At 41.0% G+C, this 16,230-nt stretch overlaps 1 protein-coding gene across 1 annotated transcript in view; it reads right to left on the bottom strand.

Moving 5' to 3' along the window:
• Positions 1–453: 453 nt before the first annotated feature.
• Positions 454–16,230, bottom strand: part of Itch (itchy E3 ubiquitin protein ligase) — an 89,760-nt gene continuing 73,983 nt past the window's right edge. The window contains exons 21-25 of the mRNA XM_075962650.1: positions 15,951–16,071; positions 15,332–15,436; positions 11,074–11,170; positions 4,703–4,775; positions 454–3,108 (exon numbers count right to left, since the gene is read on the bottom strand). Coding sequence (XP_075818765.1) covers positions 3,009–3,108; positions 4,703–4,775; positions 11,074–11,170; positions 15,332–15,436; positions 15,951–16,071 — 496 coding nt within the window. The 3' untranslated portion in view covers positions 454–3,008. The remainder of the gene's footprint in view (positions 3,109–4,702; positions 4,776–11,073; positions 11,171–15,331; positions 15,437–15,950; positions 16,072–16,230) is intronic.

Here is a 16,230-nt window from a genome sequence, read left to right as displayed (position 1 = left end):
TTGAAATCACAGAAATCACAGCAAGGGAGGCGAGCACGGGGACAGAAGAGGGTGCCGCTCCCTGGCTGACATGATAAAAGTATACACAGACACTTCAAAGTCCAAGAGAAAACCAGAAGAGGGTGGCGACTGCAATACCAATGCTACCACACCCAAGTAGTGAACCCCAAAAGAGGCAAAAGGCCCCAAGTCGCCACAATAACATTTCAGGTAATTTCACCAGGTAAGTAAAAAGTGGCAGAGAGGGCTTGGCTGTAAGAGTAATTTAGAGTGAGAGTTTGTAGGCAGATGAGCAGAGCTACTTAAATAACAACTACATTTAAATGTTTCTGCGCCCAGGTCACTGCTGTCAACTGCTCCTCACTATAAATCACTTCCTCTGGTCAAATCCCCAAGCCCCTTCCCTCTGAACTGCTGTGGAACCCACCAAAGAGCAGAAGAAAAGGCAAATGCTCATTTTACTCTGTTTTTATTTCAATGTAACATGCAGTAAGAAAAAACTTCACAGGATTGATTAGCATTTACAATGCTTAAAGAGAAAAAAGTTCTTAAAAGCAACTTAGTCCAGATTTAAGGAAAAGCGCAAATTAAACACAATAAACCTATTTCCAAATGCTCACTCTGAACCAAACTGTGAGAGCATTTGGTAAATATTTATGTCTGCTGCTTAGTTGCATTATTTTATATAATCTCTGATTCTTGGGATATCCAGCCCCCATTTTCCTAACACAGCAGGGAAGACATATACATGTGACCATTTAAATTAAAGGAAGAAATGGAGTTTGGGAGACCCCAGGGCTGCAAAAATATATACAAGCATTTACCTTTTCCAGAACTAAACAGTTCTTCCATAAAAATATTAAATAGCCAAGCCCTATAGAACTAGGGCCAGGACTACTTCAAATATAACTTCTGTATTTTAAAAATATAGGGCAGAAAGCCTTTTGGGTGATATTTATACATTTTCACATAATATCTCTAGGTCCCTAAATGAATCATGAAGCATTATGCAGAATCAACAAAGCCTATTTTCTTACATTATCTCTTAATCTCATAAGTCTCTAGTGGATATGGTAGATGACTACATTTTAGTACAAGAATTTGATCCAATGGGAGGTCTTTGTAGAAGGCTTAGTATTTATAGCCATATATTAAAGTCCAGGCCTATGTAGTGAACGGGTGGTTGGCAGACATTCGCTCTGTAAGACAAAGCAATAGCATATGTATTTTTAACCCTACCAACAAAAAGGCAGAGAGATCCTACTTTGGAAATAACTAGGGCTTCTAGAGGTGTCGTGTATGTCCTGTGGTGTACAGGGTAAGAAAGAGGGCTGGAGGAAGCTGAGCTTTCCCTTCACTGACCGTTTCTAGCTGAGTCACGCATGTCTCTGCTGACAATGGCAGTGTTAAAGAGTCCAGCTGCGCATGTTCAAAATGTTGTTCCAGGATGAGAACAAGAAGAGCAGCTAGGGACATAAAAACATTTTCTTTCCTATGGGACAGGGGTTTGTCACTCTCTGTGTATTCTTGGCTTCATGCTACATGTTCATGCTATGCCACCGACACATGTCGTAAGTCCCTGTTAGAGTTATAAGGCTGTTCTTGGGATTTGGCTACAATAGGGACTCGACTGGCTGAGGCTTCATCTCACTGCCCATAAAGTCATATCTGTGGCAGCAGTCACCCTGACAGTCTAAGCTAAACCAGAGTAAATTAACTACAGAGAAAGTAAAAGTGCATTCATCAGTTACTAAAGGGGGAGTCTAAAACCAATGAGTCATGAAGAAAAATGGAAAATCTAGAATTTTTAGGAGTAAGGAAAATATTGCGGAGCAGGGCCATGTAAGATGGAGGCACCTGTTCCTGTGTGTGGAGGAGGCGGGACATGCGGAGACAGCACAAACTTGCTGCTGGACACTGTCCTGATTTCAAAGACTGCACCACTGACCTCTATTTGGATTAGAAATGACTGCAACGTGAATACGTTAGCGATAATGATAAGTAACCAGGGTGTTGGATTATGATAAAACCACTAAACTTCAATTTATGTGTAGGATTTAAAAAAACAAAAATGATCTTGATAAATTCAAATTAATTTTGATTCTAGGTTAAAACGTGAAGGAACCAGCCGGGCGGTGGTGGCGCACGCCTTTAATCCTAGCACTTGGGAGGCAGAGGCAGGCGGATCTCTATGAGTTCCAGACCAGCCTGGTCTACAGAGCTAGTTCCAGGACAGGCTCCAAAACCACAGAGAAACCCTGTCTCGAAAAACAAAAAAACAAAAAAAAAAAAACAACAAAAAACCGTGAAGGAACCATGATGCTGATACTGTTTGTAAAATTTAGTATCTGAAAGGCAATCAAATAATTATAAACTGAATGGAGAGAGGTATGAAGCTATGTCAGCGGGGACCAAGTTTTCCCTGAATTCAAATAGACAAAACTACTTTGTAGAAAGGGTAAGATCCTGCGTCGCTTCCAGGAATAACATCAGAAGGACGCACAGGTTCATGCTCCAGGAATGAACACAACAGTCAGGCCAGGCTGAAATGAGGGAGAGCACAAGCGGCTGAGCTTGCACTGTTGTCGAGCACCTCCTAGCTAGAGGCTTTCCAGGAAGACTTGTGTATTGCAGTTTTGGAGACATCCTTGTGTGTCTGCAGAATCGTTACAATAGTCATCAAGAGACCGACTCCCAAGTGATACTGACACACAGAAAACTGTTGTTAAGGGAACAATCTAGTGGAATAAGACAAGGGAGATTTCGTTGCTGTGTTAAATCTCTTGTTAAGTAAGTTTCTGACTACTGTCTGTAGATCTGCTTTCTGGAAACGCTGAGGAGAAATCCAGAATCACTGGAAGGTAAATCCCAACAACATTAATCTACTTACACTCAGATAACTCTCTAGTCAGAGTCCAAGTTTACAATAAGATGTGCGACAGGCAGAGAAGGAAGGGACAGGCACTGCAGGTGAGTCCCTGTCCTCTGGTGGCCCAAGGTCTCAACAGTTACTCTTGTCCAAATCCTTCTGTTTCTTCAATGGCAAACAACAGCTTTTCCTTCAGTTGCTCATAGCTCTTGTAGGGTGGGAGGTCCAGACGGTTAAAACTGAAAGTAAGAATTGCTGGCTTGAGAAAGGGAAGAATAAAAAGACAGAAGTGGGCAGTGCCCGGCAGCAACATGTTAAAGTTCTAACAACGTGGGCTTGAACCAAAGCCTTTGACCAACGGCTCTTCACCTTTCCAAGATTCACTATGGTGCCTTCTCTGGTAAACTGGGATAGCAACACCACCCTGTGGTAGAGTTTGAACCAAGCACACAGCACAGTGCTAGTGCTCAGCCGACACTCAGCAAATGTGTCCATCTCTCCAGATCCATAAATAGTTAGGCATGATACTCAATGCCTATAATTCCAGGATTTGGGCATTACAGGCAGGATGACCAGGAATTCAAAGTAGGTCTAGGCTTCATGAGACCTTGTCTCAAAAACCAACGCACATAAAAATATGTACAATTATTTTGTGTCAATCCATAAAAAATTATTGCGAGGCTGGGGATATGGCTCAACAAAATATTAGCCTAACAAAATTTAAGGTGCTGGGTTTATTCCCTAAGGACACACAGAACAAATAGTTGGTTAAATAAAAGGAAAAAAATGTGATGTGTACTGTAACCTATCATTTGAAGCTATTAAAATAAACCAGTCAGAAAGGATGTGATTCCATACTGAGAACATTGGTCACTGGAGAATGTTGGTCACTGGAGCTGGAGGGTGGAAGTGTGTGTTTAGTAACACATATAACAGCGGGTAACAGGGATGCCTACATAAGCACGCGATTCCACTTAACAGCTACACACGCCCCTACACACCCCTACAAATGGTTCAAATCTAAATGTGATTGACAGTAGATTAAATTCCAACATAAACTATATTTGAAGTTAAGGTTGGTCCATTTTGGGAAATGAGGTTAAACTGCATTTTAAACCAGAAAACAAGGTCTGGGCATACAGCTCCGATATAGAGGGCTGCCTGGGAAGTGACAGGCCCTGGCTGGGTTCAACTCCCAGTACTGAAAAAGAAAAACCCAAAAGAGCAGGAATTCTGTTCACTATATACTAAGTAAGGATTCTAACTTCAAACTTCCCGTGTTAAAACTTGAAGAGGGAGGAAAAGGCACACATGGCAAATGAGCACAAATGGGATCCTCTTGACTGGAGGGCAAGGCTCTACAACAACTTCAGGGCTGGCTGCATTGCTCTGTAAAACTACTAGGTATCATGGATCAAAATGGGTTAATTTGCCTGGTACATTTGTAATCCCAGCACTTGGGAAGCAGAGGCAGGAAGATGAGGTGTTCAAGGGCAGCTTTGGCTATGAAATCTTTTCTCAGTAAAAGGGGGTGGGGAACTATTAAGAGCTCATATTGCTCTTCCAGAGAACCTGGGGGTTCAATTCCCAGTACCCCCATCAGGTGGCTCACAACACCTGTAACTTACACATAGTGTACATGTACTCAGGAAGTCACATACACAAATAAAAATGAAAAAAATCTTTTAAAAGGAGGTAAGAGAATTTATTTTGTGAGACATAAATTCTGCCTCTGTAGAACTGTTAAGAGATGGGGAAATTATTTCCTTTCTAATAAGTAGCCAGAGGTTAAATGGATATAAGTTCATTTTCTGTATTTCTGATTATGCTTACCAAGTATGGCTTCTGGGTAACCAATTTTCTTTCCCAACTTTCTCGATGCAGAACTTCTGTGGTCCATTACTCCCTAAAGCACAGGAAAAAAATTGTTAATTATAAAGCCCTTAAATTATGCATCCCAACTGGGCGATGGTGGTGCACACCTTTAATCCCAGCACTTGGGAGGCAGGGGCAGGCAGATCTCTGTGAGTTCAAGGCCAGCCTGGTCTATAAGAAATAGCACCAGGACAGGCTCGAAAGCCACAGAGAAACCCTGTCTCAAAATATATTAAAAAAAGAAGAAGAAATAAATAAAACAAAATTATGCATCACAGTTTAGCAGCAGCATTGCCATTCGGAATCACAGACATACAGGCCTGTCCCAAACCTACTGCATCAACAACTTTAGGGGCAGGAGCTTAGATACACATTTTAACAAGCTCCCAGGTGCTTCCAACAAGTAGTGAAATTTGAGAATCATTTTGTTCATGTATGCCAAGAAGAAAATCTGCAGCTTTATTAATCCTTAGCTAAAATAGCATGCCATGATTAGTAATCGTCCACAAAAGAACACATAAATATCTATTGTCAAAACTTTTCAAATGTAAACATCCAGAGAACTCACTATAATAGCAAGGCCTGTGCTCACAGGTCCTATCCAATCGACCTTTAAACACACTCACCCTCCATGCTGCCGGCCTCCTCCTTCCTGTTAGAGAAGCTGTGCTGTTCAGCAGCACCAAGCGCCGCTGTATTAAAAGGGCCCTTCTGCTCCTTAGGAGGCAGTCTAAATGGCTGGTAGTGGGTGCTGCGGGCCTTGTGAACTCAAACTGTCAGGACACTAAATGTTCTAAGCATACGGGACAGCCATGCACCAAGAGTTCCTCTATTCTTAATGACTAAATCCAGAATAAGAGACTGTCAGTTCTTTTGGATTCTTCAACAATGAATTCTGCAATCAATGGCTCTTAACCATGGAGCCATCTCTCCAGCAACCCTACATTCCTATTTTTAGTCACTTTAAAAAAAAAATATTTTGTCGGGCGGTGGTGGCGCATGCCTTTAATCCCAGCACTCGGGAGGCAGAGGCAGGCGGATCTCTGTGAGTTCGAGGCCAGCCTGGTCTACAGAGCTAGTTCCAGGACAGGAACCAAAAGCTACAGAGAAACCCTGTCTTGAAAAATCAAAAAAAAAAAAATATTTTTTTAATGATTTCTTTATTATGTCCACTGGTGTTTTGCCTGCATTTATGTCTGTGAGGGTATCAGTTTCCTGGAACTAAAATTACAAACAGTGGTAAGCTGCCATATGGGCGGTGGGAATTGAAGCCAGGCCTTCTGAAAGAGAAACCAGTACCTCTGACCACTGAGCAATCTCCCAGTCCCTTCCACATTTCTTTTCTTTCTTTCTTTTTTTGGTTTTTCGAGACAGAGTTTCTCTTGTAGGCTGGCCTCGAACTCACAAAGATCCGCCTGCCTCTGCCTCCCGACTGCTGGGATTAAAGGCGTGCGCCACCACAGCCCAGCTCCTTCCATATTTCAAATAACCAAAAAAAAAAAAAAAAAAGGGTTGGAGAGATGGCTCAGTAATCAAGAGCACTGGTTGTTCTTCCAGAAGACCCAGGCTCAATTCCCAGCACCCACATGGCAGCTCATCATCTGTAACTCTTCTGACACACTCCCACCAATGCACCTAAAATTAAATATTTAAATCTTAGAAGATTGACCTGTGATAGAATTTTTTTTTTGGTTTTTGTTTTTGTTTTTTTCGAGACAGGGTTTCTCTGTAGCTTTTGGTGCCTATCCCTAGATCAGGATGGCCTCGAACTCCAAGAGATCCGCCTGCCTCTGCCTCCCGAGTGCTGGGATTAAAGGCGTGCACCACCACCGCCCGGCTCTGTGGTAGAATTTTGTGCAAAAATACAATAATAAAGCATGTATGGGGTGTGAGTGTGTATGAATGAACTTATTTGCATAGTAATATATGTATGTGTGTATACTGCATGCATGCACATGGACATGTGGAAGCCAGGAAAAAACTGTGGTTGGATCTCTCTTTCTACCTTTATGTGGGTTCCTGGGATTAAACTAAAATGATCAGGTTTGCATGGGTACCTTTATCTGCTGAGACATCTGATTAGCCCCAAGAAGATGTATGTATAGATGTATGCATGCATTTACTTTATATTTATTTTATTTTCTGTGTATGTCTGTGCCCCACGTGTCACTGGTGCCTGAAAACTCCTTAAGAGCAACTGAACTGCAGTTACAGATGGTTATGAGCGGCCATGTGGTGGCTGGGAATTAAACCCAGGTCCTCTGGAAGAGCACTCCAGTCCCTAAGAAGATGTTTTGATGCTAATTTATTTATTCCTTTTAGGGACAAGATCCAGGATGTCACGTATGCTCAGCAAGGGCCACACTTTTTGTTTTGTTTTGTTTTTGGTTTTAGAGACAGGATTTCTCTGTAGCTTTGTTGCCTATCCTGAAACTAGCTCTTGTAAACCAGGCTGGCCTTGAACTCAGAGATCCACCTGCCTCGGCCTCCTGAGTGCTGGTATTAAAGGTGTGTACCAACACCACTCAGTCAGGCCTACACTTCTAAATAAAATCCATTTTATTTTTCCCCAAATTGATCTTTTATAGTTTACCTGACAAGTGTATTATTATCCTATGGCATTTATTTCTTTTTCTTTCTTATTTTGTTTTTCAATACAGAATTTCTCTGTGTAATGCCCAAGCTGTCCTGGAATTCACTCTGTAGACCAGGCTGGCCTTGAATTCCCAGAGACCCATCTGACTCTGTGTCCCAAGTGCTGGCATGAAGGCATGTACCACCACACCTTGGCTTCTTTTGTTTTGAAACTGGGTCTTATGTAGTTCAGGTTGGACTCAATCATACTATGTAGTTAAGGCAGTTAAGGATGACTTGACTCCCGAGCCTTCTGCCTACGCCTCCCAAGTTCGACGATTACAGACATTTGCCAACACATCCAGCTCTTTCTCATCTTTTCTATATGCTTTATGATATTCTAGTGTTTTTTTCTTTTTTTGATTTTTGAGACACGGTTTCTCTGTGGTTTTGGTGCCCGTCCTGGAACTAGCTCTTGTAGACCGGGCTGGCCTTGAATTCACAGAGATCCGCCTGCCTCTGCCTCTCTAGTATTGGGATTAAAGGCATGTGCCACTACCACCCGGAAATATTCCAATGCTTAGAGGATTATCTTTCTTAAACTCAAATACGTTCTTAAAAATAGGAACAAGTGGGGATAGAGAGATGGTTCAGTGGTTAAGTGGCTGGCTGTTCTTCCAAGGACCAGGGTTCAATTCCACAGCAACCACATGGCAGCTAACAACTATCTGTAACTCCAGTTCCAAAATCTGACATTCTCCACAGGTGTATATACATGGAGGCAAAACACCAAAGCAGTGTGGAAGCCAACGTGTGACTCTGTTTTTATCTGGAGTCATTTTGACTTAAAGAAGTCCTTTGAGTCCAAGCTTGCCTGCTCTACTTTTTTTTTTTTTTTATAACCTTGAGGGCTGTGAGAGACTTCTGATTTAGCCCAAGAGAAAAGAACACTCTATCTAGTAGACTGTATACTGCTGAAGATAAACCTCAGGAACATCAAGATAGAAGGTAAGGCTGCTTCTGAGCAGCAAGCACATGATGGAAAGGAGGCCACTCACTCAAGGACAGGGATGGTCTTGTGGTCAGACACTGACCGACCGTCTGTGTTGTGCTTTGTTCTGCTTTTATATAAGTATATAAGCAAGCTCTGAAATAAATTCAGGGCTGTTTGGCTGCTTTGGCATAATCAGACAAACCTCCCAATTTTATCCTGTCTCCTGTTTCTTCTGACTTTTCTTTGGCCTCGAGGATCCCCTATCCGGAAACCCTAGCTGATCTTGGAGCTGGCTCCCACAAGTGGTGCCCAACATGGGGCCTTTTGGGGAGGGGTGTCTTCATAGGGACAATGCAGAATCCAAGGGTGCTCGGAGGTGTGGTAAGTATATCCTGAGAGTATCAGCCGTTGCGCGGTTGTAAATATAAAAAAACCAAGCAGTTGTGTGGTGTAAGGAAATTGTAGTACATTCTTAACTGGTCTAAAAATCAAGAAGACTATAGCAACTCTTATCCTTTGTCTACAGCATAAACTTGGGATCAAGGACTGCTAGCTGAAATTTGGTATTCCAGTACAAAATTTCCACAAACTTATACTTGAAAACTTGCTGCTGCCATGGGGAAAATGGCAAGACAATCTAGTTCTTCAGAACCTGTTTGCCTCCTAAAAGGAACTGTTTTGGCTTGTGTCAAAACACCTTATGTTCTTTTGATTGGAGAGATAAAAATCTCCATAAATGGTATTGTGTTTAATGTTTCAGGCCCTGATTGTTTTTTGACTAATTGTATTTCTCAAGTGGACGATCATATCCATGTATTGATGTTAAAATAACCTTCTTTTGTAATGTTGCCTGTGAAGTAAATGATCCATGGTTTGATGAAAATTTTAAAAGCTTTAGGTAGACAAAAATATGCTATTGTATTAGCTGAAGCAGGAATTTCTGCTCTTCCTGTTATGCTGACCACTACTGCAGTTGCTTCAGTGGCTTTGTCTCAGTCTATTCAAAATGCTGGATTTGTTAATCAATTATCTAAGAATGTTTCTGACACTGAAAACACAAGAAGACATAATGTAAATAATTAAATGCCTTGTATGATATGGTATAATCTTTAGGGAATAAGCTCCAAAGCTCCAGAGTCCAGTTAAAATGCCATGCTAACTATGAATGAATTTGTGTTACATCTTTTGTGTATAATAAAAGTGTTACCGTGTGAAAAAGAATTAAAGCACATTGTGGGGGAATTTGGCATGATTCTAATGAATCTTTAGATTTGGCTAAATTACATCAAGAGATTTTAAAATTCAAAAATGCTAACATAAATTTTGATACATCAAAAGCAGTTAAAAATATTATAAAACAATCTAAAAAGACTGTTCCATCATGGTCAGCATTTAGGTCACTCTTAGCAGTGCTCTTTGGGGCATAATTTGCTTACCTATAGTTTTCAAGCTGATTATAAACTCACTGTGAAAAGTGGGCTCAAAACTTCATGGAGTAAAACTCCAAACACTTCCCTAAAAAATTGACACCAGAGACTTGCAGTCAAAGACACTGAGATTTCTTTGCCTCTTTTCAACCTAAGATAGGAGCTGGATCTCTAGGACCCATTTTCCCATGACGGCTAAGATTAGAGTGCAGTAAGGAACCCCCAAGGCAGATGCAGTCTTCTGAGGAGCTCTGAAAGGTCCTTAAAATATAATGAAAAGGGGGGGAGGGGGATTGTGGGAACCCACGTGAATATCTGGAGTAATTTCTGACTTAAGTCCTTTGAGTTCAAGCTTGCCTGCTCAGCTTTTTTTTATAACCTTGAGGGCTGTGAGAGACTTCTGATTTAGCCCAAGAGAAAAGAACACTCTATCTAGTAGACTGTATACTGCTGAAGATAAACCTCAGGAACATCAAGATAGAAGGTAAGGCTGCTTCTGAGCAGCAAGCACATGATGGAAAGGAGGCCGCTCACTCAGGGACAGGGATGCTCTTGTGGTCAGACACTGACCGACCGTCTGTGTTGTGCTTTGTTCTGCTTTTGTACATATGCAAGCTCTGAAATAAATTCAGGGCTGTTTGGCTGCTTTGGCATAATCAGACAAACCTCCCGATTTTATCCTGTCTCCTGTTTCTTCTGACTTTTCTTTGGCCTCGAGGATTTCGAGGATTCCTTATCCAGAAACCCTAGCTGGCTCCTATAATGCACATTAAAAAAAAAAAATTAAAAGAAAAAGCCGGGCGGTGGTGGCGCACGCCTTTAATCCCAGCACTCGGGAGGCAGAGGCAGGTGGATCTCTGTGAGTTCCAGGCCAGCCTGGTCTACAAGAGCTAGCTCCAGAACAGGCTCCAAAGCTACAGAGAAACCCTGTCTCGAAAAACAAAAAACAAAAAACAAAAAAAAAAGGAAAGAAAGAAAGATAAAGGTAGCCCCAAATAGAAATAAGTATTTGTCTATTTAGATATATCTTCTAACACAGCTCTTATCAAACATACATGCGGAGGCAGGAGGTCAGGAATTCAGGGTTCTCCTTGGCTACATAGTGAATTTGAGGCCAGTCTAGGATGCATGAGACTGTGTCTTTAAAAACAGAAGAAAAAAAAAAACCTTACTAAAGTAAGAACTAAAAAGTCATCCCCAGTCTATAAAATGAAGGTCACCAGTGGACAATTAAGAACATCTACACCTGTTGTTTCCGATAAGCTGCACAGACAATCATCCAAGGGCAGGAAGGTCAACAGTCTTCTCTACAGAAAAGAACCCTTTATACACACCCATGAGGTCAGCAAATCCTCCCACTGGCAGGCGGCAGGTTCCAGTAACAAACTGCAGAAGTCTCATCCTCTTCTCGTTATCAATTTCTTTAACAAACTGTTAACATCACATTCAAGGAGAAATACAAGTCACGTTATATACAGCACAGTGAACAAGACAGAAAATGATCATTTCAACTCTTAAATGAAATTGGGTGTCAACGACACTAGACCTGTCAGAGCCTCAGCAGCATCTTTGACTGGACCTCAGGATAGATCTCTGAATGCTCTTGGCTCTATTGCTCTAGAGCAGCCTTTCCCATTCCCCTTAGTCCTGTCTGTCCTATAGCACATTCCTGTGGTTACATAGGACACAAATATCTAGTATGAATAAATCTCTTGGTTTCAGGAACAAATCAGATCAAGCTCATAAAATGCAATAACCCTTTTCTCAATATTTAGGATATTTGTAAGTCACATGTAGCCAGAAATATAGAGTTTCTGGCAGATCTTTATATCCTGAAGCATATTTTGGCTGAGTGAAATATGTTTTTGTAACAAATATGTTACCCTATTTACTAATGTCAATATTTAGTTAGTTAATTTTTGAAGAGGGGTTTTATGTAATCCAGACTGGCCTCAAACTTGTTATATAGATGAGAATGTCCTAACATTCCAAAATCACCATTTTAGACTCTCCTAAGTGTTAGAATTATAGGCATGAGCCACTAATCTGGTTTCCTGTCATTATTTCATTTCATCTCTTTGTTTCTTTCCTTTTTTCTTTTGTTCTCAGAGACAGGGTTTCTCTGTGTAGCACTGGCTGTACTGGAACTCACTTTGTAGACCAGGATGGTCTTGAATTTGCAGTATTCCTCCAGCTTCCTGAGGACTGAGGTTACAGGTATGTGCCACCAAGCCATGTGCAGGGAACTGACCAGGGCCTGTGTGCACTTGGCAAGTGCTCTACATCTGAGCTATGTTCCCAGCCCCTGATTATTTCTTGAACATCTCCCCGAGCCTCAGTGTTTATGACTGAATTTGGGGCCTGGAGCCTGCTAGGTAAGCTATATTTCCAGCACAAAATTCATGTTTTTTCTACTTCTGAGATGGGCTGTTAAGTAACCTCGGTTTCTCTTGAACTCAATCCTTTTGCCTAGCCTCTAAGACAGTGGTTCTCACCCTGTGAGCCACAATCGCTTTGGCAAACCTTTATCTCCAAAAAAATATTTACATTATGATTCATAACAGTAGCAAAATTACAGTTATGAAGTAGTAATGAAAATAATTTTATGGGGTCACCACAAGATAAGGAACTGTATTAAAGGGTTGCAGCATTGGGAAGGTTGAGAGCCACTGGGCTAAAACCTGTGATTACATACCATGCCCAGCTCAAATTCATACTGCTTTAAAGCCTCAACATTGTAACGTGCATCAAAAGTTTCAATCATTTTTAGGGCTAAATTATTTCCATTATACGTTCAAACTACTCTGTTCATCCATTAATATGCAGATAGACTCATTTTCATATTAATATGCAGATAGGTTCATTTTGCCTCTGGGTGAGCTGGAACAGCACTGTTATAAATACCAGCATAAATCACTATTATCTGCTTGGGTCTCTGGATTTAATTCTTTTGAAGTGAAACTGGTAAGTCATGTATGATAACTGTATATTTATTTAAACTGGTCTTGTTTTGGCTTTTGGTGTTTTTGTTTTAATTGGTGGAGGAGGGAAGTTCAAGACAAGATTTCTATGTAGCTTTGGCTGTCCTGGAACTCACTCTAAACCAGGCTGGCCTTGAATGGAGAAATCCACCTGCCTCTGCCTGAGAGCTGGGATTAAAGGTGTTTTTAAGTCAAGGTCTCATGAAGCTGAGGCTTGCCTTTAACTTCTGATCCTCCTCCTCCTCCCAAGTGATATTACAGAGATGAGGCTACCCTGCTTGGCTATATTTACCTTTTTGGTGAGCTGCAGCACTATTTGCCATTTTAGTACATTACACTCTTATCAGAAATGAATGAGGATTTCAAGTTTTCCAAACGTTCACCAAAGATTATGCCTCTCCTATTTCCTAATGTGCACAAAGTCCTATCAAGTGGGATTTTATTTTGTATTTCCTTAAGAATTAAAGATTCTTGAGCATCAGTCATTTGTTTTATGTATAGGTAAGTGTGTCTACATGTAGGTATGCACTAGCGAGTAGAGGTGCTTGTGGAGGTCAGAGGCACTGGATACGCTGGAACTTCTGAGTCACTAATATGGATACTAGGAACCAATGGGTTCTCCAGAACAGCAGCAAGTGTTCTTAAATGCTGAGTCATCTCTCCTATCTATCTATCTATCTATCTATCTATCTATCTATCTATCTATCTATCTATCTATCTATCCTATTTATTTATCTATTTATTTATTTATACAGTATCCTGTCTGTAGGCCAGAAGAGGGCACCAGATCTCATTATAGGTCGTTGTGAGTCACCATGTGGTTGCTGGGAATTGAACTCAGGACCTCTGAAAGAGCAGTCAGTGCTCTTAACCGCTGAGCCATCTCTCCAGCCCTATTGTTGAAATGACTCTTTTTTGTGTGACTCTGTGCAGAGGGGGTGATACTGAGTGCGTGTGAGAGTCAGAGGACAAATCCCACGAGTCTGTTCTCTCATTCTACCAGCTGGGTCCTGGGGATCAAATTTAGGTCATCACCCTTGCTGGCAAGTGTCCTGGCCCACTAAGCCATCTTGTCAGTTCCCTTTACATAAAAAGAAGAAAAAAGGAACATATTTTCTGTGTGTTTGTGCCTGAGTTTATGTATGTGTACCACAAGTGTGCAAGTGACCAAGAAGGGAAGAAAACATCATTCCCTGGAACTGGAAGCACAGATGTTTGTGAGCACCAATGTGGATGTTGAAGATCAAACCTGGATCCTTTGCAAGAGCAACAAATACTCTAAATTGCCTGGCCCTTGCTCCAGCCCCATTTTATTTTCTTTTAAGTCTTTAATTGTATTTTATTCATTGAGTGTGTGCACAGGAGCGCTCCAGTGCATATGGAAGGCAGAGGACAACTTCAGAAGAAACTGGTTCTTTCCTGCAACCCAGGATTCAAATTCAGGTCAGCAGGGTTGGCAGCAGGCACCCCATACGGGCTAACCATCTCTCTGGTCCTCAATCTTATTCTTTTAGGTGATGGTATATACATGTTGTGTGTAGGTATGCATGCATGTCTGAGTATGTGTTTAGGTCAGAGATCAATGTTAGAAATTTTCCTGTAACATTCTCCAGATTTTTTATTTGTTTTTTGTTTTTCTGTTTTGTTTTTGTTTTTGAGTCATGGTCTCTCACTGAACTTGGAGCTCACTGACCAGCTAGACTGGCTACTGAGTCCCTAGGATCCTCCAATCTGTGCTCCCCAGCACTGTGGTTAGGAGCATGTATCTGGGCCCAGCTCTTTTCCACGTGAGTGCTGAATATCCAGACTCAGGTACTTGTGCTTCTGTAGTAAGCATTTCACCTGCCCGACAGCAGGCATTTTTTGAGAGATCTCACTATAAGATCTCTCAAAACCTAACCAGATCTGCTAAATCTGCCATCTAAATTTACATAATTCTTAATGAAGTAGCAATGATCAAAGCCATACTTTATAGTTTCATAAGATTTCAAAAGTATTAATATCAAACATAAACAAATGAATCTCTGTTTTAAACATTTTTTCCTACTTACTTATGTTCAGGAGTGGCTAAGCTGCACGTGTGTGTAGCACAAACATGGCTACAGATGACTGTGAGTCTTTGTGTGGGCGTAGGAGCTGCTATAAGCACAAGGGCTCTTTACCAGTGAACTATCTCTCCAGCCCCTAATGAATGAATCTTATCTGTGAAACTAGCTTATCCTCTGGCAAAGGTCTTTAGAGGACTCGGTTAAAATCATACTCATTTCTTATAACATATTCCTGTGATGCACAGCCAGAACAAAGGGCTTGCACATTTTCGAGTTACTTATTTTGGTAAATTCTAAAAAAATAAATAAACAAATGAATGAATAAAATGCATGTTGTGCCTATCTATAGAAATAAATTTAGAGGGGCTGGAGAGAAGACTCAGTGGTTAAGAGCATTGGCAGCACTTCCAGAGGTCCTGGAAGTTCAGGTTCCAACAACCACATAATGGCTCACAGCTTCTATAATGGGATCTGATACCCTCTTTTGGCATGCAGGTGTACCTGCAGATAGAGTACCATATACATAAAATAAATAAATGTTAAAAAAAAAATTAGAAACAAACCTGCCAAAACCACATGATCTGTTTGCTCGTCCTTGTGTAGTGGCGATAGATGGCATGTCTCTGCCAGTCATTCAAATCGATCTCTTGCATTCCACACAAAAGGACCTACAGCAATAAAACAAGAACAGAACTTTAGGCAACCAAAACTGTTTCATGTAAGACTAACATGGAACATGCCGACTTAAAGACAGACTGACTCTATACCCAGAGTCCTAGTCACATGATTCCGGGAGGGCAGCTCCCATGTGTGGGGTCACATATCGAGGGAAATGGTTACTGAATTGCAGAAAAAACCTTAATAACAAGACACTTTAAAAAGTATTGACTTATTTTATGTGTATGTATGTTTGTCTGTATGCGTGTCTGTGCACCCGCTAGAGAGCCTGGTACCCTCAGATGAGACCTGGGTCCTCTGGAAGAGCAGGCAGTTGCATAAGCTTAGCCACCTCTCCAGCCACAACAATACCTTTTTTTAAAAGTAATATTCTTTTTTTTTTTTGTTTCAGTATAAACTAAGGGTGTTTCAAACATCTGCTTGCATAAAAAATATAAATACTGATTCAAAAATAAATACCTGAAGGCATTTACTAGTGTGTTGGAATAAAGAAAAACTCATTACCTCTAATTCTTTTGCATCAAAATATTGTAAATATTGCTGGGGAAGAATTTCATTAAAGCCCTCAAAGAAAGCTTGTGTCTGTTCTTCAACACCTCGAGACAATCTCCACTCAGCTACCATCCTGGCAAATAAGAATGGAAATTTTATCAGGAAGTTAAGATTTTACTTTTAAATACTGCATAAAATTAAAAAATGTAAACTTTATTGTAAAGCCCTGAAATACACATAAAAACTAGAGTAGCATGAACGCCTTTGTTTGAAAGAGGGTCTCACAATGTAA

The sequence above is a fragment of the Microtus pennsylvanicus genome, chromosome 2, assembly GCF_037038515.1.
Source record: "Microtus pennsylvanicus isolate mMicPen1 chromosome 2, mMicPen1.hap1, whole genome shotgun sequence".
In the NCBI taxonomy this organism is placed as follows: domain Eukaryota; kingdom Metazoa; phylum Chordata; class Mammalia; order Rodentia; family Cricetidae; genus Microtus; species Microtus pennsylvanicus.
This window is presented reverse-complemented; position numbering and strand designations above follow the sequence as displayed.